At 39.7% G+C, this 22,358-nt stretch overlaps 1 protein-coding gene across 1 annotated transcript in view; it reads left to right on the forward strand.

Moving 5' to 3' along the window:
* Window positions 1-5,940: 5,940 nt before the first annotated feature.
* The window catches only part of Efcab13 (EF-hand calcium binding domain 13), a 61,589-nt gene continuing 45,171 nt past the window's right edge, over window positions 5,941-22,358 (forward strand). The window contains exons 1-6 of the mRNA XM_028780561.1: window positions 5,941-6,128; window positions 6,570-6,684; window positions 10,185-10,297; window positions 11,484-11,566; window positions 13,494-13,637; window positions 20,049-20,192. Of these exons, the coding sequence (XP_028636394.1) occupies window positions 5,941-6,128; window positions 6,570-6,684; window positions 10,185-10,297; window positions 11,484-11,566; window positions 13,494-13,637; window positions 20,049-20,192 (787 nt within the window). The remainder of the gene's footprint in view (window positions 6,129-6,569; window positions 6,685-10,184; window positions 10,298-11,483; window positions 11,567-13,493; window positions 13,638-20,048; window positions 20,193-22,358) is intronic.

Raw genomic sequence — 22,358 nt, forward strand, 5'->3', positions numbered from 1 at the left:
ACTCTGGGAGCTCTGAGGGGTCTGGGCCAGTCCACAGGCATATTTTTAAATTTTTATAACTTTGGAAGAATGAAAAAACTGAGATTCAAAGAGTGTAAGAAAATTGCCAATTGTACACAGTAAGGGCAGAATTTAGATTGTATTCATTTATCTAAGGCCTGTGCTGTTCACTCCAATGTAAATAAGGGAGAATTCTGGTTGGGTTAATGGTATAAGAAAATTCTCTGATCTGTTTATGAAAATAATATACTTGAAGGCCAGCAAGATAACTCAGAGAGGAAAGGTGCTTGCTGTCAAACCCAATGACATGAACTCAATGCCTGGAGCCCACATGGAGGAAAGAACTAACTCCTTAAATCCTTTTCTGATCTCCACAACTGTGTACCAAGATCCAACTCCTTAGAACCTTTTCTAATCTCCACACGTATACCGTGGCATGAGTATACATTCCCCATATAAAACAAAACATGTGATAAAGGGCTTTGTTTTGTTTTTTTTTTGTTTTTTTTTGGTACTGTTTTGTTTTTTTAAAGCACTTTATGTCATAGACTTCTGGAGAAAAATATTTTCAAAACATTACTTACTTCACAGAATTAAAAAAAATCAGTAGTCCTAAAAAACATTTGTATTCACAGAACGGGACTTATTCATTGCCAACATCACTTCATCTGTGGGACTCCCTGATCGCCACACCCTAAGTTCTTCCCCACAAAGAAAGCAGCCAGACCTAATTAATATAAACAACTCGGTGGGACAGATGACCTTGAGTTGCTGTCCTTTAGAGCCTAGGAGGCCTGGAAGGTGCTAGAAGGGATGGTGAAGGTAGTCAGAGGAATGATGGGAGACAAACCTCAAGTTGGGGACAGGCCACAGCGGGTCTAAGTACCAGAGAAGGACGGAAAGTCGAACAGGAGGCAGCTGGGACCCAAGACTGAGGACAGTCTTCCAACGATGTCCACAACCGGCCTCGGTTGGATCGGATGAGGTCACAGGCCCTTGTGAGGTGTGGGGATGCGCGCGCCACCTCAGCGTTTTCCAGGAGGCGCCCAGGCAGCAGGTGCTCACCAGCTCAGCCGCTTCCCAGGGAGCCCGGCAGGACACCCCGGTGGCTAGGACTCTGCGCCAGACCCCTCAGGCAGTTCCGTGGGCGGAGCTTCGGGCTGATCAGGTGATCTCGGGGGCGGGGCCTCGCGGGCAGGGAGCTCGCACCTAGAGCAACCTGTGAGAAGCCTTGAAGGCGGGATGGAGGACTCCAGGCTTCCAACAGGGACAGCAAGCACTGCATGCAGAACCTCAGGGACACGAGGGCAACGGTGGGACGACTCAGAGACTAGAGTTTAGAGAGCACTAGTAGGACCCTCAGGTGACAGAGCTGGAGAGGCGAGACTGGCTGAGGAAAAGGTTTAAGCCGTCTCAGAGGCTGAGAAGAAATGCAATATTGAAGGAGAACCTCAGTCTGAGTAGCTGGATGGAGGAACGATGCAGAAAGGTGGAGAGGTCTCTAAGTGGTCAGTCAGTGGGTTTGTCTTAACTACGTGGAGACTTAGTAGTTGGTGCCTTCAGCTCTATGGCTGTCCGATCATTTGTACTGAGGATGGTTTCTGTGTTTCTACATCTGCTTTCCTCTCAAGCTTTTACCTCTCAAAAGCGCAGAGCTGGTGGGAATTCTCCACAGCGTAAGTTCTTGCGTGAGGTGGAGGATCTGTTGCTGAGCAAATATGATAAATGGAGGTTAATGTTTGAACATCCAGTAGTGGCATTAGCTATAATGTATCTACAATTATGGTACAGTTTGTCCATTAGAATATTAACACTTCACAACAGAAAAAATTTCTCTGATAGTTGCAACAAGTACTGAAATACAACTAGCAGTGAGTAGCTCATCAAATATGGCTTGTATAGCAGTAAAAAGTATTGTGAGTTTTTAAAAATATTGATCATTACATTTGCATAATGTGAAAGTCTTTGGTGTGAAGGCAGGATAAAATATCTTTTGTTTGCAATAACATTGATTCCCTCCACCAAATTTTCAGGTTTAAAAATTATGTGTGTCTCTATGTGGGTTTGTGTATGTAAGTGCAGTACCTAAGGCAGCCAGAAGAGGGCAGAAGAGTTGTGAGGTGTCTGACACGGGTGCTGGGAACCCAACTTGGGTCCTACGGGCATACGTGCTCTGAATCACTAAGTCATATTTCCAGCTTCATGCAGTATCAATGTTTTGAGGCAATATTGTGTGTTACAGGGCCAAGGTTTTGTAGCCAGATTTCCAGAATTCATATTCTAACCCCTGTTTGCTGGTTAGGTGTTTCTGTAAAATAGTGATAATGACAATTCCTTAAAGGATAATTATGTGTAATATATGAAATAATTCATGTCAATGTGTTTATTGTAATGCCTAGCACATATTAATTACTCAGTAATGTGGTGGTTGTTGTTTCTGCACTTCTGTCTTAGGGTTTGTTTAAATAATAATAATAATAACAATAGTAACAACAACAACAACAACTAACATGGCTTCTCTTATTTTCATGTCATTTGAGATACACTCTACTTCTCTGTATACTAAAAAGGTAAACTCAGGAAGCAGGGTGACCTCTGATTTATCACCTACTAGCTGTTTCCTCTAGCTTTTGCCCACCAGTCTACATTGTTGCTATTTATTGTGTATTGTACTCTGAGCATTACTTTGAAGAGGCAACTTCAAGTAGACAAACATAACCTCTTTGTCTCTATAACAGGAGTGTGATCTTTTCTTCCTATTTTTTCTGTTTATAGTTTGTGATCTTTCTATTTTTTCTGTTTGTAGTTTGTGATATTTTCTTCCTTTTTCTTTCCTGTTTTTAGTCTGTCAGGAAACACTTTTATATTATTACTCACTCCTATTTATTCGTCAAGACCTTCGGGTCCTGAAGGACAGGATTTACTTCCAAACAGAAAAATGGAGAAAACACATTTAGTTTGCAAGGTAAGTTATTCAAGGCAGTTTTTTTTTTTTTTTTTTACTTTTAAAGATTTCTTCTCCTTTTAAAATTATTTTTATAATTGTTTATTATTCATGACTGTTAAACGTTTAGAGAGTATAAAGTTCTGATAAACCTGCTTAGTAATTGGTGACTTTTGAACTCTTTTAGCAGGCATATGTTGGAATATTATTCAGCAATAAGGTACTACTATACCAAAAGAGCCTCTAAAGCATATTGTGGAATTCTATATACACATATTAAAATATATAAATATAATATATATTTTCTGTTTTATTTTTGGTATGATAATTTTCAGGTCATCAAGCAATTTAAACACATTGTCAAAGTGGCTATACCATTTTGCATTCCCACCATTAGATAGGACTTCAGAGAGGGGTGAGGCTCCATCAGCCCCTCACTGTTCTCTGACAGGATGTGTAGAGGTTCAGCCTTGTAGAGATAGTGTGCAGATAACCACAGCTGCTGTGAGTTCAAGAATAGCGCAGTCATGTCACACCAAGATATCGGAGTTCTTTCTACTCATTCTTCTGTGAGGTTTCCTGAGCCATTTATGATTGGACATTTATCTTAGTCACTGGTTTATTGCTGCCAAGAGATGCCATGACCAAGGCAACTTACAAAAGAACAGAGCATTATATGCTGATGTACAAGCAGCATGGAGAGAGAGGGGTCGGGGGAGGGACTGAGCCTAGACCTAGACCTGGGTCAGGTGTTAGGTTTAAAAACTCAAAGCCCACCCTAGTGACACACCTCCTCCAACAAGGCCACACCTCCTGATCCTCCCCAAACAGTTCATCCAGTGAGGACTAAGTGTACAAATATAAGCATTATGAAGACTGTTCTCATTGAAAACACCGCAGCATTCAATAGTCATTTATTCTCTGTATTTCGACCAGTTACGAGTCTGTATAGTCACCACTGACCACCGTAAACAGAAATAGCACTTTCCTGTAGGCATGAACAGTTATTTAGAAAGTGACTTGACACGCATTTCATGTCTGTTTTAGCAAAACAGCAGCAGCAGCTTCCGCACTAGGGCTTATGGCCTTCCTAGCTTCTAACCAGGTTTACCATTACACATGTGCCGATCAGAAAGCAGTTGGTTAGCCATTATTTTACCCATGAGCTCATCTTTCCTGGCCAGTCAGTGTTGTTGCATGCAGAAGTCACAGCCAAGTAAGGCAATTGTTGACAATTGTTTCTTGATAGCCTGGATAGCAGCCTCTAGCACTGTTGGGATTGGCCAGCAAGGAGGGAGCATCCAGCTGAGTTTCAGCTTGGTTTTCCTATGTCTTGAGATCAAGGCATGTTGTATCTTTAGCAATAGTGTTGCCAGCTAGTTCTGGGGCAACCAGCAGCAATGATAATTACTGGTATTTTATATTATTAAAACTATAGTCACCCTGCAGTTAGTACATTAGATTATTAAAACATTCCTTCAGTTGAATTGAAGCTTTGTAACTTTGGTCCTTTTCCTCTCTTTCTCCAGCCTTCTTTCTTCCTGCCAGTCTTGTTGTTATTTGAAGATTTCATTACACTACATCTTAGTTATAGCCAGCACTCCCTCGTTCCCACTCCCCCAGACTCTTTCAACACTATCTCCTTTCTAATGTCATGGTTTTTTTTAAAACATAACCCACTGAGTTCAGTTTGTGCTTCCCATATACACACAAGTGTAGCGAGCTGCTAGCATCTTTAAAATGTTCACTTTGTATGTGTATGTTTACTTATATGTGAGTGCAACTCGACAGAATCCAGAATCACTTGGACTTCTGCCAGCCTCTTTCTTTTGTATTGTTTTGTTTATTTTCTATTCTTTGAAAACTTCATCCACGTATGCACTGTATCTTGGTCATATTATATCCCAACTGCCTTCCTCCTGTTCTCCTTGGGCTCGCCAACACATCTCCCCCCTAGCTTCATGGTATTCTGGACACTTAGAACCCATGACGCTTCCATACACATTTTAGAAGTGTTTCCATTTCTGTGTAAAGTGGCCTCTCAGCTTTGGTAATTTCATTAACTGTAGATTGCTTTGTGAGAACACCCAATATTTATTCTTCAAATTTATGAGGATAGTTATGTTGATCTATTTTCTTCTGTCTTTATGCTCATGTGTTTCACATTTATTTATGTGTATGAATGTTTTGCTTGCACATTTGTATGTGTGCCGTGTGCATGCCGTGTGCATGCAGAAGCCAGAAGAGGGCACTGGGTCTCCCAGAGCTAGGGTTATGGATGGTTGTGAGTCACCATATGGGTGCTGGCACTTCTTTGCAAGAGCAACAAGCGCTCTAAACTACTGAGCTATTTTCTCCAGCCCATTCTTGGGTCTCTTCTATTGTTTTATAGTTTTCATTGTTACCATTCTAACAGATGTGTGGAGGTATCTTGTTTAACTTGCTATTTCCTAAAACGTGGTATTTAATATCTTCTCATATGCTTATTAGATTTATGTCTGTACATCTCAGGTTGTAAACTTTGTTCGGAGATCTTAGCCATTTCTAAATTGGCTTCCACACGTGTGACAAGGATGAGTGCATGTGTGTGCACATACACATGCAACATGCATATACAAATCCTTTATTAGATGTGTCCTTTGCAGATACTTTCTCCCAGTGTCTGGTTTACCCTTTCAGCCTCTTGATGGTGTTTTTCACAGAGTAGATGCTTCTTAATGTTAATGGAAGGTAGTTCTTTTTTCTTGCATGGACCATGCCTTAGGTTTGTACCTGAAAATAGTTAATTTTTTTGTGATAAAATGATTGTTTTGAAAAATGTGATAAAATTTTGCACCTATGTATATTTATGAATTCTGTGCATTTTATAGCTACATATTAAATTAAGGGATATATATTCTTTTAGAATAGTAATATTCAAATGAATAAGATCCTTTTAAAACCAAACTGTCTTTAGTTGAATGTTATATCTAATATGTATGTGGAAAGGAATACGCATGACTGTGATTATTGGCTGTTCTCAGACAGAAGAAAGCATTGATATATCAATTCATGGCTCTGATAATTTCACAACCAAGTTGACAGCAAGAAATATTGAAACTAAGAAATACTGCAAAATTTCTAAAACAACAGGGAAGAAAATTTCATCTGAAAGTAAGGGTTTAATCCCAGAATATAGAAAAATGTAAGTTAAAAACCTTTGAATTTACATTATGAAATTATCCCTTTTCAAGTTTAAAACAGCCAGATGTGCAGCACATCTGCGTCACAATAGGGCTGTGTGTATTGTGGCCATTCTCTTAGGAACACGGTTTTAACAGCTGTGTCATAATGATGCTTTAAAGTTTTTTTTTTTAAAAGAAAGAATACCTTATAGATACGTTGATCAAAATTGTTACAGATTAAGTATTACTGATGAACTATATGCAGATGAATAAATATTGGGATTTCAAATTTATAAAAGATGGAAGCAGGGATAAAATGTATAATTAGGCTATTATTTAGGCAGAGTGATGGTACATGGGAAGATTAGCATATTATTTGGAAGTTTCCACAATTAAAGATGGAAAGGAACATAAAACCAGAAAAATAGCTCATCAGTTATTTTAATTTCTGTGCCATTTAGATATGATACATCATTATTTGTGTATAGAGAAGAAAAATCTACTGAGTTTTCAGGATCAAAAAAAATCAGGAGAAAGAAAAGTGTACAAGTACAGCTTCAGAGTAAAAGAGCTGAGGTAAGTTAAAACTTGGCAAATGTCCTTTATCCTTGCTCCCAAATATTCTTGATGTTTTAGTTCGTGTTGAAATTTTACTATTTAGTTTTTTTTGAAATGTTACTATTTTAAATATTGTTTTTTTCTTTCTCCTTTCCTTCTTTTGTCCCCTCTTGCTTGTCTTTTTCAAGACAGGATTTCTCTGTGTAGCTCTGGCTAACCTGGAACTTACTCTGTAGATCAGGCTGGCCTCCAACTCAGAGATTCGAGTGCCTCTGCTTCCTGAGTGCTAAGGCATGGGCCACGACTGCTTGGCTTCCTTTTCTTTTCTTATGCCTGTATGGTTAGTGCCAACTGTACACTGGGCATATCTATGGGGGAAATTACTTTGTTTACATTGAGGTGGGAAGAATTGTCCACTGTGGGTGCTACCATTCCTTAGGCAGGAGATCCTGGGCTGTGGGAGTGAAGTTGACCTGAGCACATGTGGATGCGTTCATTATTCTCTGTTCCTGATTGTGGATGTGAGCAGCTTCCTCAAGTTCTTGCTGCTTCTGTGACTTCCCTTCTGTGATGGACTACACTTTGGAACTATGACCCAAACAAAGCCTTTCTCCCTTAGGTTGCTTTTTCAGAGTATTTCTTCATAGCAGTATAAAAGAAGCTAAGATATCTTATTTCTGATTTTTTGTTGTTGTTGTTTTGGTTTGATTTGTTTATTTGCTTCGAACGGGTTCTCACTGTGTTGTCCACACTAGCCTCAAACTCTTGCGCTCAAGTGATTTTACTGCCTTCATCTCTTAAACAACTGGGACTGCAGGTGTGTACCACCATATCTAACTGTATTTCTTTCCTCCCTCTTTCTAAAAATAAGCCATTTGATCTTCTCAGAAGACTAGGAGATTTTACTTTTCCCTATTAAATTAGTTTAAACTTCTTTCTTTTTATTTTTCACTGTGTTGTATGTTACTATTTGTTTGCAATTTAATTCTGACCTTAGGTGTTCCTTGGTTGGCGTACGTCTCCAACATTTGCCCTAGTCTGCACATGGGTCTTCAATGGTCTTCTTCCCTGTTTCTGTATCTCATAGTCTCTCTTGTCCTTGTGTGTAAAAGCACATCTGTTTAAACATGGTCACATCTGCAGGTTCCAGATATTAGGTTGTGAAGTGGAACCAACGTTACACTTATTATAGTCTCTGTTATATACTTAGGTGTATATTTCTTTTTATTTGTCTGTCTTGTTATTTATTGTACTTTTTAAATTTGAGCATGAACACCTTTCTTCAATTCTGGAAGAGCTCAATCTGTTGTCCTTCTTCTTTTTTTTTCCATCTTTGGAGCCTTGTGCACACCAGACAAACCCACTCCTAACTCATCTTTTAGGATGCTTCCTCTCCTCCAATCCTTTGTCATCCTTTTTGTTCCTCTGCCACTGGACCACCACTCCATTCTTTATGCTCTTAACATATGTATGTATATATATGTTAAAGAGCATAAATATATATGGTATATGTATAAAGTCTATCTATCTAACTATCTATCTATGTATCTACCTATCTGTATATATATTATCTGAGGCAATTAGCTTAGAACAATAACAGTTGGTTTTTTTTTTGGTTGTGTCTCTGGAAGTTCTAGTCCAAAAGCAAACTGCCCCACCTCTCCCCCACTCTTGGTGAGGAGCAAAGGCTAAACAAAGCGCTCGCTTTCTGAGCTCCTGTTCATACACAGTAAGTCAGGAAGATACCAGGGTCCTGCAGTCCATTACCAGCAGCTCTCAACTATCCTAGGGGCTCCCAATACATCATCACCTCTCAAAGCTTCCATCGGTTCCCAATAGCCCCTCCCAGGGCAAAAACGTCTCCACTGTGTGGACCTTTGGGGGGTACTACCCAGAGTTACATTGCTTCATGTTTCTTCCCATGTGTTTTTAGTTCTCTGGTTTGTTTTTAGTGTTTTGTTCCCTATCTATTTTGTAGTTATTTTTTTTCTCTACCCAAATTTAATGTACAGGTTTAACCCTGTCCATTGAGATTTAAATTCCAACAATTATTTTATTTCCAAAAGTTTTGCTTGGTGGTTCCTTAAAGTTTATCATATGTCATGCTCTCCTCATGTTCTGTAGTTATCTCAAGAAGGCGTCTAATGAATCCAGTATGTGAAATCTTTGTGACACCCAAATCTTGTTACTTTGTTATTCTTGCTCATGTGTGCCTATGTTCTTTCTTTCATATGTAATTGATCTACATTTGTTGAGAACCTTGTGATGATTTTCTTCTCTAATATATATACATATATATATATATATGAATGATAGATAGATGGATAGATAGATAGATAGATAGATAGATAGATAGATAGAGATAGGTAGAGTCTCATCTTGTAGCCCTGACTACTCTGGAACCTTTTATATAGACAAGAAAGACCTTGAACTGTTGGTGATCCTCTTACATCTGTTTCCCCAGGGCTATGACTACAGGCACATACCAACCTCTTGTTTGCCTAAAAAAGATAATATATATGTGTATATATACACATATATGTATATATATGAATATGTGAATATATGAGTATATTCATATATATGTATATATATATACATATATATATTTATATGAGAATGAGAGATTCACACCTATTTCTACCTTGCATTTCACAAATTTGGAGCACTTTAGTTAAAAACTTCCAGTTTTTTTGGGTTACACATTTGTATTGAATATTCACACATGCCTTGAGATGAGTTTATAGCCAGTTAGAAGGAGGAGGGGTTTTTCTTTCTTTCTCTTCTATCTTGGAGTTGAGACAGAGAAAGTTTTTATTCTGTGAACTCCTCCATTGGGGTTAAATGTTGTTATTGTTGTTTTTCCCAGCTGGATCTTATAGAGAACATTACTTTTGAGGACATTAGCTCTACATGGGACCTCAGTGCCAACCCCCACCAGTCTCCTGGTGCTTGCTTTTTCTCCACAGTTGTTAAAGCTCCAAGCACCAAGCTTCATGGAAAACTGGAAACACACATGTGTTCTCATTTTTCTATCTCCCTTGTCACTTGTGGTTTTTCAATCTTCTTTATACATGCTCTGTTAAGTGGTTAATTTACTCAATCGTAAGGATAACCTAAATTAAATTACTTGTATCATTTGAATAACCATTGGTTTCCCACAGAGTATTTTGATTATATAGTTAAAGCCTGTATAGGAGCCTAGTCTGGTAGCTGAGTCAGATTCTTATTTTGCCTCAGGTTTCTCCTGTTCTATAAAATCTTTTACTGTTAATAAAAAGAATGTTAATTAGAAGGTATTTAGTTTTGAACTTAAGAAAAATGGCATTTCCAAAGACTATGTAATCTTGGAAAATTTTTAGTGCATATGAAATGTAATTACAAAAAGCATTTTTATACCAGAAACATGGCTAAGTGAGATGCTGCGTATCTTTCTGCAGGCTTATCTTTCTGCCCAAGGACACTGTGTTACCAGGGTGAACTCGATCACTAATCAATGCACTTGCTCTTGGCTCTAGATTGCCACTCCCTCTTTGAAGGTGTCAAAGGAGAAAATAACCAAGAAAGAAAGCCCTGTCAAGTTGCCAAGTCAGAAGCCTTCACTGATTCAACGCCCAGCTTCAACTCTTAGGTATTCAAATATTCTGCTCTGAGTGTGGGACGTGAACTTGGGAGTTTTCCCCTTGTGATTATGAATCTCTTCCACATACAGAGTGCCAATGATTTGTTTAAATCAGAAGGCTCTGACCGTAGGAAGGCTTGGGTGAGGCAGAAGCACTGTCTGTGGAGGACTTAGACGGTGTCCTGTTTGACCACCTGTCCTACTTCAGTTCCTGTGAAATTAACACTGCATCTTGGGCCTCACTTCCAACTTTTTAAAAGGGAGGGTCTTATGATGTAGCCCTTGCTGGCCTTTGTAGATCAGACTGGCCTCAGACTCAGAGCTCCACCTGTCTCTGCCTTCTAAGTGCTGGGATTAAGAGTGTGCACTGGTTCCACATCTATTAAAAAACTTTAAAAAATTCTCTCTCTTTGTGTACGTGCATATATGTGTGAGTGTCTTTAGAGGCCAGAAAAGGGAGTTAAAGGTGGTTGTGAGCCACCAGACATGGGTGCTGGAAACCAAATTTGGGTCCTCTGGAAGAGCAGCAAGTGCTCTTAACCAGCTAGTCATCTGTTCAGCCGCTCCCTGTCCATTTTTGTACAAGAATCTAGTATTGTGTTGGCTCTTTATATGTCTTCCAACAGTAATATTATTTCAGTTATGTACATTTTATAGTATTACCAGATGAAACCCTTTTTCCCGAACTTTATATTTGTAGGCAATGATTTGTCTTATAAACCTTTCTTTAAAGAATAACTATGGCTTGTATGTAGAGCAGGATAAATTGGACCAGAGCCAGAGGCTAACGAGTCAGCATACTGACAAGGGTAGATTCTGCTCCATGTAGGATCATTGTCATGAAGAAGCAAGATAGGGATTTTTGGGGTGAAAGTATCAACTCTGGTAAAAGTATTACCCTGTGGAAGTTCTTTAACAAAGGTTCTGTTGGTTGAGATTTAGAGCACATGCCTGTGGTCCCAGCACTTGTGAGGTTAAGGCAGGAGGCTCATCAAGAGTTCAAGGCTAGTCTGACTACGTGGTGAGTTTAACAAAGCCTGGGCAACTTAGTGAGACCGTGTTCCAACAAAACACCACAATAAAAACAGGCAAATAAAATTTCTTATGATCTCAGGATACCTATAGGCTTTGTTTAGTTTTGTTTTTTTAAATGAATGTCTTTTGCTGCTTTCTAATGTGACCCTTTCTCTGACAGGAGAAAAGAGATGCCTTCTAACCTCTCCCTGACATTATATGAACAAATACCTGAAGAATTCTTAAAACACCCAGAATTAAATGGTAATAAGAAATTCTAGAATTTATATTCTTTCCCTCCCTCCCTCCCTCTCCCTCCCTCCTTTCCCTCCCTCCTCCCTCCTTTTCCCTCCCTCCCTTCCCTCCCTCCTTTTCCCCCCTCCCTCCTTTCCCTCCCTCTTTTCCCTCCCTCCCTTCCTCACTCCCTCCATCCCTTTCTTCCTTCCTGAGCCTATGTAGGTCACGATGGACTCAGACTTGCCACTCTTCTTGCATGGTTGGCATCCCTTTTAATTTTTGCCCAGATTGTCTTGTGCTAATTTTCTTGGGGTCTATTCCAAACTTTAACTATTTCCTCACAATGAGGCAGAGAATGAGTTTTACCTCTGACTATCCTGCTCTGCCTTCCAAGTGCTGGGATTGTAGGTATGCTGCCGTCATTCCCAGTTTAGCTGATTTCATTTTTCTAAAAATAAAAGCTCAGAAGTAGGATTGCTAAACCATACAGGTTTGTTTCTTTATAGACAGGTAATAAAAACTACTGGGAAAACTTCCTAAAATTCTTGTTTTTCCTTTTCACAGACTTATAAACACCTTTCACAGTCTCCCCTTTGGAAATGATTCCCTTTCAATAGACTCATCCCTTTACGTTTCATTTATACTTATTTATTTCTGCTTCTGCAGGGATATATATATATATATATATATATATATATAAAAATAAAATTTATGATATATATATAAATATACAATATATTCATATAGATAATATATAACATAAGTGTATATGATATAAATGCATATAATATAAACAACAAATATATATTTATATATGTTAGATGTATATGTTTTGTTTGAGACTTGGTCACACAATGTAATTCTAGCCCACTATGTAGAACAGGTTGACCTGGAACTCATGGAGATCCTCATGCCTCTGCCTCTCAAGTGCTGAGATTAAAAGCCACCATTAAGTCTCGTTATGATCTGTATTTGAAGTTTTTATTCTTTCTCTCCCTCCCCATTCCTCCTCCTCCTCTTCCTCCTCCTCCTTCTCCTCCTCCTCCTCCTTCCTCCTCCTTCTCCTTTTTTAGTGTGTATGGTTGGTTTGCCTGCGTGTATGTCTGTGCACCATGTTTCTGTTCATGGAGGTCAGAAGAGGCACCAGATGCCCTAGAACTGGACTCACAGACAGCTGTGAGCTGCCGCGTGGGTCCAAGGAGTGGAAACCTAGTCTGGAAGGACAGCCAGTGTTTTTAATCACTGAGCCAACTCTCCAGCCCAGAGAAGCTTCTTAAAATAGTTTCTGTTTTCATTAGTAACCCATAATTTTTGCTTCCCATTTTACTGAACTGTCTTCTACCTCTGGTCCTCCAAAACCCTTTTATTGTTATTATTTTCCTTTCTTCCACCCCATTTCTATTATTTTCTCCTTTTTTCTTTGCCCATTTTCCCTTCTTCTCTCCTTCCTTCCTCCCTCCCTCCCTCCCTCCCTTTCAGCCTTCCTTCCCTCCTTCCCTCCCAGGTTGACCTGAAACTCACTATGTTACCCTGTCAGGCCCTGAACTTGGATCATCCTACCTCAACATTCCTGGCTATTAGATCTTTTTCTTAAACATTGTATTCACAGAACTAAACAAAATTCAATTCAACAGATTTTTTTTGGGGGGTTGGGGGTGAAGAGACTCTATAAAGTAGTACTGGAAAGAGGAAAAAGGAAAAACCTTGCCTTCTAGGAACAATAGGAAAATAAACCGTTTTGGTTACACTGTGTCCTGGGTGCCACAGGAGCAGAGAGAAAAGGGTTCACCGTTCTGGACATAGCTAAGTCACAAGTTTGATTTGAAAGGGCAAGCCAGGTCAGACAATACACACGCCTCTTTCTTGTTTTATGATTGTTTTCTCCTGAGGGAGTGTGGGACAATCAGGATGGCTGCTCACTTTAGTTAATCAAGTGTTTTGTCTGTGCATGCAGCACTTTCCAGGGGCTGTTTAATTTTCAGTAAAGTTCGCAATGGTAAGATTTATGTGAATGATTTGCCAGTGGTCCTTCACACCTTGAAGATTTCTACGAGTGATTCAGAAATGCGTCAGGCGCTGAAGGCCGTTAATGTTGATGGTAAGTTGTGTCATTCTGCATGTATGAATGTAAGCTATGTTTATCTGACTAATTATTGATGATAGGAAAGCTAAATGGTAAATACTTACAACATGATGCTTTTATAATGTTCTAAAGACATGATTTACAATATTTAAAAAGCTATACCTGGGGCTGGTGAGATAGCTCAGTGGTTAAGAACACCGACTGCTCTTCAGGAGGTCATGAGTTCAAATCCCAGCAACCACATGGTGGCTCACAACCATCTGTAATGAGATCTGATGTCCTCATATGGGTGTCTGAAGACAGTGACAGTGTACTTTGAGCCAGAGCTACCAGGGCCTGGAGCAAGAGGGAGATGGGAAGGGGGAGAACAAGAAAAAGCTATACCTCAGGTGAACGTAGTTGGATTGATTACTGCACTGGATTTTGATATGGTTTCATCATTGAACTATGAGTGAACTACTTTCATTTAGTTATTTTAATAATAATGCCACATTAATGATGTAATAAATATCTGACCCAGTCTCTTCAGATGAAACCTAAGATCTTCACAGTAATTTGCATCTAATCATAAAGTCCATGAAACAGCTCATTTTTCTTTCTCCAGTTTGAGGAAAGTATTGTCCTGAGTTGTGTGTTTTTTATTCCTCTTTGTATACTTTCATTGTTGTGGACATGTTTTTTAGAATATTTAAATATCTATTTAAAAAACTTTTTTACAAAGTTTATCATGATGTATATAATCTTTAGGCTTTTATATCAATATTATATAAAAAGATTCCTTTTGTATTTTTGTATGCTACCTCTTGTTCCCTTAATCATTTATATGTTATTATGCTGTGTAACTACATCATATTTTGTTTTTCTGTTGCCTGAATCTTTCTGGAATAAGCACTTTGACATGGAATAAGCCAGTAGAAGTCTGGGGAAGGCCTCGGTCTGGCGGTGACATCTCCTAGTTCCACTGCTGTTGAGTTGGCCTGCTTATTCCAGAAAGAAGACAGCTTCATGTCCACTATCTCACAGATGAATGTGGGACTCTTTTCCAAGTCTGCCATGATACATATCTTGATGCATGTATCTTTTACATTTGATTTCCTCCTAATTTTCAAAACTGACTGCGGGAAGATAGTTTATGCCAAATTACTCTTTAAAAGTTTGATTTATTTGAAAGAAGCACTGGAAAAACATTACAAATGTTTTATAGTCAGGTAGAGTACACATCTTGATGTCAACATTTTATGTCTGATTATATAGTTCACAGTTTGTAGGAGTCAAGAAAAAAACACTATATCTCATTGGTTATTAAATGTTTGTCATTTGCATTAGCCTAGCTTACATTGAATGATGAGAGAGGGAGAGGGAGAGAGAGAGAGAGAGAGAGAGAGAGAGAGAGAGAGAGAGAGAGAGAGAGAAGAGAGAAGAGAGAGGGAGAGAGAGGGAGAGAGAGGGAGAGAGGGAGAGAGGGAGAGAGGGAGAGAGGGAGAGAGAAGCCAGGTGTGGTGGGAAACAACTTTTATTCCAGTGCTTGGAAGGTCAAAACAGAAGTAGTTATCATTGGCTACATAATATGTCTAGGCCAGCCTGGGCTACCTGAGAACCCTGTCTTGAAAGTCCAAAGGGTAAAAAATGTCAAAGAAAAATACAAATACCCATGAACCCTTTGGTTTCATTTTGATTTCTGAATATGTAATTCAGAAGTTGGCCTGCTTTTTTGTTATGTGTCATCTTGGGCTAGAGAGATGTCTGACCAATTAAGAATATTTCCTGTTTTGTAAAGGCCAGAGTTTGGTTCCCAGGATCCATGCTGGGTGGTTCATAACCATCAGTAACTTCTGCTCCTGGAGATCTGATGCCCTCTTCTGACCTCTGCCCAAACTTACACTCACATGCAGATACCCTCCCCACCCCCAACAGGTGCATAATTACAAAGATAAATGTGATGGAACCATGAATAAAAGCAGGAACGTACTGATAATCCCTGATCTTTGGCATTCTATTATTGCAAAAATACTGTTTATTATTTAGTACGGTATTCAGATTCTTTCCTGGTAAGTTCTCTCTCTTTTTAAAAAAATATATTCTCTATAGAATGTAAATGAATGATGCCTCTTGCAGACAATGAGATTCTGATATCAGTTAATTACACTCACATTTTCTGTGTACATTTTAAGCTCAATGAGTTTACTGATGCTCTCTGTCTTTTTTGATTCTGAATCATTTTTATAGTTAATGGAATCCTGGATTTTACAGAATTCCTTAAGGTCATGAATGATACTTCTCCCTCGACCGCTCAGAATCCAGGTAAAGATAATATTGATCAAAAGTATAAAAGAATGGTTTGGATAGTAACTGGTTTCAATGAAGGGTTAGAGAGGGCAACTTATGTCTTTTTAGAATCTTGCAAATTAGACAGGAGTTTTGAAAAAGTGAACCTTTCTGTCTGTCTCTCTCTCTCTTGCATCTCTGTCTGTCTCTGTCTCTCTCCCTCACCCTCTCTCTCCTGTGTGTGTGTGTGTGTGTGTGTGTGTGTGTGATATGTGTGAAGGTATCCATGGAGGTCAGAAGAGGGCATCAGATACCGTGGACCTGGTATGAGTCCTGGAGACCAACTGAAGGCCCCAGAGTGTGGCAAGCACTCTTAACAGCTGAACCAGCTCTCCAACCCCTGATTTTTTTTTTTTTTGTCATAAAAGACATTTAAAAATGTAGGGTCAGTAAGAGGGCCTAGTAGATAAAAACATTTGCTACTCAAGCCTGACAACCTAATTCAATCTCTGGAACACACACACACACACACACACACACACACACACACACACATATCCTGACCCCTGGATCACTGCTGCAGCAGCATAATTTTCTATTGTCAAACTCTTGCTTTTCTGATTGTAACTGGTAAAGAACTAGATGAATTTTTTTTATGTGTTATATGCTCATGTGTATATATAGGTGTGCACATGTCACAGGGTGTGTATGGAGGTCAGAGGACGACTTGAGTGCTGAGTCTGGCTTTCTACCTTATTTGAGGCAGTCTCTTGGTTTTTTCCTAGTGGGTACATTAGCCTCATTGGTCTGTGAGCATCTGCGGAGTTTCCAGTCTTCTTCTGCATCTTGCCACGTAGATTACAGACCAGTGAAACCATGCCTGGTCTGAGGGGGGACCATGGGGACCAGAACTCAGGTACTCACATTGTGGCAATCCTTTAACTAACCAAATCATCTACCTAGTCCTTAGTCTAAGTCATTTTTTAAAAAAATTAGTGTGTGTGTGTGTTCATGCACACATACAAGTGCACTGTGGTGTGTATGTATAGGTCAGAGGACAACTTTTAAACTTTGAGGATTCAGTTCTCTCCTTCCATCATGAGTTCTGGGGATTGAACTCAGGTTCTCAGATTTGTCTGCCAAACACTTTTACCTGTGAAGCCATTTCACTCTCACTGAGAATGCTATAATTTTGATTATCACCCTTCCTTTCTCTACAGAATATTTTACAAAAAGAATCTTTTTTCCCTAGTTAACTTTAAACCTCTATCTATGCAAAACTTCATTTTTTACATATGTGTTTTTGTTCTTGTGTGTGCTTGTTTTCTGTTCAAGTTGCATTTTCTTCTCCATCGGCAGAACCTTCTCCACGCTATAAAAAATCTGCATGTAATTTCTCCCCGAACCTTCAGATACTTATGGACTTCCCAGTTATTTATTTTGGATTACAAGTAAATTATAAAGTGGTTGTAAGGACTACTTGTTTTAGTTATAGACATATACCTGCCAAAACTCTGAGACTGTTAGTGTTTCTCATTTACCCATCAGACAAGATCAATCTCTTAGCTCAGTCCTTGGGATCATGTATTTTATAGTCAGACTGTGTTGTCTTAGACTCAAGTATACTAGAGTGTGGTGTAGTATTCTTTTTTTTTTAATTTTGTAATTATATTTATGTACAGAAGACGTTGTGTACATTTAACCCAGTTTAGTGGTGAGTTCTTTAGCCTTTGCTTTTTCCAGGTTGGCAATTTGAGCCACAGCCTTAGGATCCAGGACGTTGCCTCCCCAGTGATCGTGGATCTCGTCTTGTCTGTCATTATAATTGGTCCTAATAGCTTCCACCAGCTTAGCCAGAGCACCCTTGTCTTCTGAGTTAACCTGTGTGAAGGCAACAGTGGTGCATGTCTTCCTGTGGACCAGGCGCCCCAGCCTGGCCTTTCCTTTGATGATGCAGTAGGGTACCCCATCTTTCAACACAGGGCAGACAGGAAAACCACCAGCTCAATGGGGTTACATCATGGACAATCACCACCAGCTGAGCCTTCTTGTTCTCCACCAAGGTGGTGACTGCATTGACTCCTGCTCGGAGGACAGGTGGTCTCTTAGTTGGGAAGTCTCCTTTGCCAGCAGCTTTCTTCTCAGCACAGGCCAGAAGCCTTTGCTTCTTCTCCTGCTTTGTCTCTGGCCTGTACTTGTGGGCAAACTTAAGCAGCTGAGTAGCTGTTTGCCTGTCCGGGGCCTGAGTGAACTGGTTAATGGCAGGAGGTACTTTGAGCCGCTTTATAGAGGATGGCTCTTTGCCGCTGCAGCCTGATGTATTGGGGCCATTTGATGAAGCGTGTTAGATCTCTTTTGGGCTGGATGTCCTGCCCAATGCTGAAGTTCTTGGGCCTTTCCTCAGACAAAAGATTAACCACCTTTTTGGCCTCCTGTTTCTTGATGACGACAGGGGCTGGGGCCACTTCTCCCCTTGGTCTTCTTTCCTTTGGGCATCTTGCTTGGTTGGAGGAGAGAGCGTGGTATAGTATTCTTATTCCAGGAAATGCAAGCAAAACTTATTTTCATTCACTCACATAATGTTATTAAGTGCCTGCTGTGTGTACAATAGATAAGATACTTTGCCTCCTTTCCCCCTTTGATTCCTCACTTCCCATTTAGATTTTCCTTCAAGTTCCCACGATACTGGGCTTCTTTGTCTAGTTGTCATCCAATTTAAAGCCTTTTTTCTATCCAACTATGTGTGTAGACTTGTAAATACTTCATAGCTATAAACCATCGCTTATATTTTAGTTTCTATTTCTTGGGATTTATTTATTTATTTATTTATTGTTTGTTTGTTTGTTTGTTTATTGGTTACTTTATTTATATACATTTCAAATGTTACCCCCCTTCCCAGTTTCCCCTCCACAACCCCCCCATTCCTTCCCTCTCCCCCTGCCTCTATGAGGGTGCTCCCTCACTTGCCTACCCACTCCTGCCTCAGTGCCCTAGCATTCCCCTGCCCTGGGTCATTGAGCCTCCACAGGACCGAGGGATTCCCTCCCCTCTGGAGCTCAGGGTGTGTGTGTGTGTGTGTCTGGTTGGTTGATATTGTTTTTCTTCCTATGGGGTTGTAAACCCCTTCAGCTCCTTCAGTCCTCGCCTTAGCTCCTCCATTGGTGTCTCCGTGTTCAGTCTGATGTTTGGCTGCATGCATCCGCATATGTATTGGTCGGGCTCTGGCAGAGCCTCTCAGGGGATAGCTATACCAGGCTCCTGTCAGCAAGCTCTTTTTGGCATTAGCAATATTTATTTTACGTTTATGGTCAAAATGTCTTGAGAGCAATCAAGATCTCATGTTTCCCATATTACTTTTACAACAAAATACAAAATAGTATATTATTTAAAATTTAGATATAAGATGTCTAAGTACTGAGCTCTAAAAGGTCTTTAGCTCTTTCTAGCTTATTACAAGTTTAACATTGACTTTAGAATATTTTTGTCCTATTTTGAAACAGGGTCTTTTGTCATCTAGACTGACTTAATGTAGCTGAGGCTGGCTGTGAATTCTTGATTGTCTTGGCTCTACTTCCTAAGAACTTGGATTGCAAGCATGTACCATTACAGCCAGTTAGAGTACTTTTAATATATCACTGTTGCTCACAAATATATGTATACATAATACAAATATGTTTTCAAGGCAAACGAGTTACCAATTAGTAGCAAGGAAGAATCAGAGGGCCTAGATCTTACAGAATCTAAAAAACAAGCAAACAAAATCCCCCTAAACAAAACAAAACCGACAAAGAATACTATTGGGAGTCAAGAGATCTCTCCCCAGTTTCCTCAGTGATGGCGTCACTGGTAAGGTGCTCAGTTCCTATAAATAATCCTGTACCCACGATCCTATAAGTAGCCATATTTAAGCTCACTGGTTCAACGGTAGCAACAAAAGACTTGGAAGTAGATGGGAAGGGATGGGGGAAGGGATGGGTGAGAGTGTTCAGGTCGGGAGAGGGCAGGAGAAGGGTGATTCAGGTGCATGTGGTGGAAGTATGGTGTGTGTGTCTGGAGTAACCTGTTCCTTATTAGGTTACTGGGATGAAATCAGACTGTTCTGCAGGAAAAGCTGTCGATTCTTGCAGTCCCATAACTTTTATTCATTTGTTTTCCCTCCAGAGTTTCAAAATGCCTTGAAGATGTTTTCTAAGGTGAAAAGTGGCCGTGTGGCCACCGAAGATGTGGCTGCTGTTTTGGAAAGCATGGATATCTCAGTCAACCCAGAGGTGCTCAAGGACGTGCTGCAGCATGCTCATGAGGACAGTGAGTTACTCGAAGTTTTCAAATCAGTTCTGTTACACATTATTAGCCTCCACGTCGTCTTTCCTCCCTTGACTTTATCTTTTGTTACTGGTACTGCCTTACTGATACCTGCATAAAAATCAGTGTGGAAGACACACAAGAATGTTCTACAGTTGTTCTAGTTTGCTATATTTTTTGAAAGTTAAGAATAAAATGAATTCTAAAAATTTTGACACGGTCAGGCAGGGTGTCATACACTTTTACTCTCAGTTCTTGGGAGGCAGAGGTAGGCAGACCTCAGTGAGTCTGGTTTCTATGAGTTCCTGGCCAATCAGGGTTAGTCACATAGTGAGACTCTATCTTAAAAAACACACAAACACACACAAAACCCTCAACACTGAGGTGTTGAGATAGCTCAGTTGGTGAAGGGCTTGCCTTGTTAGCATGATCACACAGTATGGCATATATATGTATATATATGTATACACACACACACACACATATATACATATATGTATACATACAATAAAAGTAAACTAGAAATTAAAATCTTCAAACATCTAGCCTCATCTGGTTTTCAGTGGTCCTTTCTTGTCTTTATAGATGGGTCATTTCTTAGAAAACAAAGGAGGAGTGTTGATTTCAGAAATGAGGAGACACAGAATTCTTGAATTCTCAATCTTATTGTGTCATTTTGATTAAAACTTCCTATCCTTTTGATTATTCTCTATATGCAACATGGCTTGACTTCAAATTTTATACAGATTTATGAGACATTCTATATCATGCTGACATTTGCCCAAAGGATATACAGCATAGACTAATATATTGGTTAGTAATTGTTGAAATGATTTATTCATTCAACAAGCCAGTTAGTTATTTAATTCCTGCAGTAGTGACAGGTGGCGTAAGGATGGATTAGAACACAATTCTAGTGTGGAGAGAACTATGTAAATGATAATGCTTTGTCATAAATACCTACAGTCAGCTGTGCGCAAGGCTGCTATTGGACACACCAGGGAGAGGTTATCAGAGAAGGTGATGTCCAAACTAAATATTGATGGGTTGGTTGAGGTTTATTGGATGACATGATGGTGAATAATGAGAGAGACACCATAGGCTGAGACAACAGTTTGTATAAATACGACAGGAAAAAAAATCAGATGTTATGTCATTTTAAAGTAGGCTCCACTGGCTTTCGTCGCCTGCTAGTGGTGACTTCATAGTGTTTTGAAGCTAGAACTGAGCTATGAATAGTTCCATGGGTTTGTTATTTATTTGTTTGATTTAAAATTTTTAACAGTTGATCTGAATAAGTTGTGTTGGCTGCAGATATGTGTACGCACCACATGCGGGTACCCACAGAGGCCAGAAGAGGGATCAGAGCCCCTGGAACTAGAGCTTAAAGATAGTAGTGAGCAGCCATGTGGGTGCTGGGGACTGAGCTTTGGTCTTCTGCAAGTGCGAGTTCTTAATGATAATCTCTCCAGCCCTATGTCCTTTTGTTTTTGAAGCAGGATCTCACTCTGCGTCTCAGACTTGTCTAGACATCATTTTGTAACCTTAGGCGGGCTTTGAATTTGTGGAAATCCTTCTGCTTTGAGCTCTAGGTTTTTATTTATGGTGAACTCTTGGATGGTAAATGTGTATAGTATTCATAAAAGAGGAGACTTTTAGAGACAAGTTTCAAGCCATATTGTTTGATAGTCTTTAGGGTATGCCCTACCAGAATAACCGATCTATGTGGAATATTGCAGAACCTTGTGTTTTGGCTTATGGATTCTCATCTAAGTCTTCAGGTCTCCAGATCTCCCACATGATTTGGGAAGGTAGACTGAGCGAATAAAACTCATTTCAAAGGATTGCTGTAGAAACTGGTTATAAACATCTATCACCGAGCTTGTAATTATGAATAGGGGGGTGAAGTAGAAACCCGAGTCATCTTCAACAAGTCTATTATTGTAAAGCTCTCTTGGTTTGAGCTCTGAGATAGTTCTGAAACCTACTACCCTACTTTAATCCACACGAGTGTGCCTTTTCTTTGGGACCACCGAAGTTCAGTCTCCCCTGTCTACCCAGACCAGCTTTGATCCTTTCATCCTCCAGGCAGAATGATCTTCTCAAAGCACAGATCTGATCATGTTGCCCTCCTGGTGTAATGTTCAGCAAGAGCTCTTAGGATAGAGA

Source organism: Grammomys surdaster, unplaced genomic scaffold (assembly GCF_004785775.1).
Source record: "Grammomys surdaster isolate TR1022 unplaced genomic scaffold, NIH_TR_1.0 371, whole genome shotgun sequence".
Classification (NCBI taxonomy): Eukaryota; Metazoa; Chordata; class Mammalia; order Rodentia; family Muridae; genus Grammomys; species Grammomys surdaster.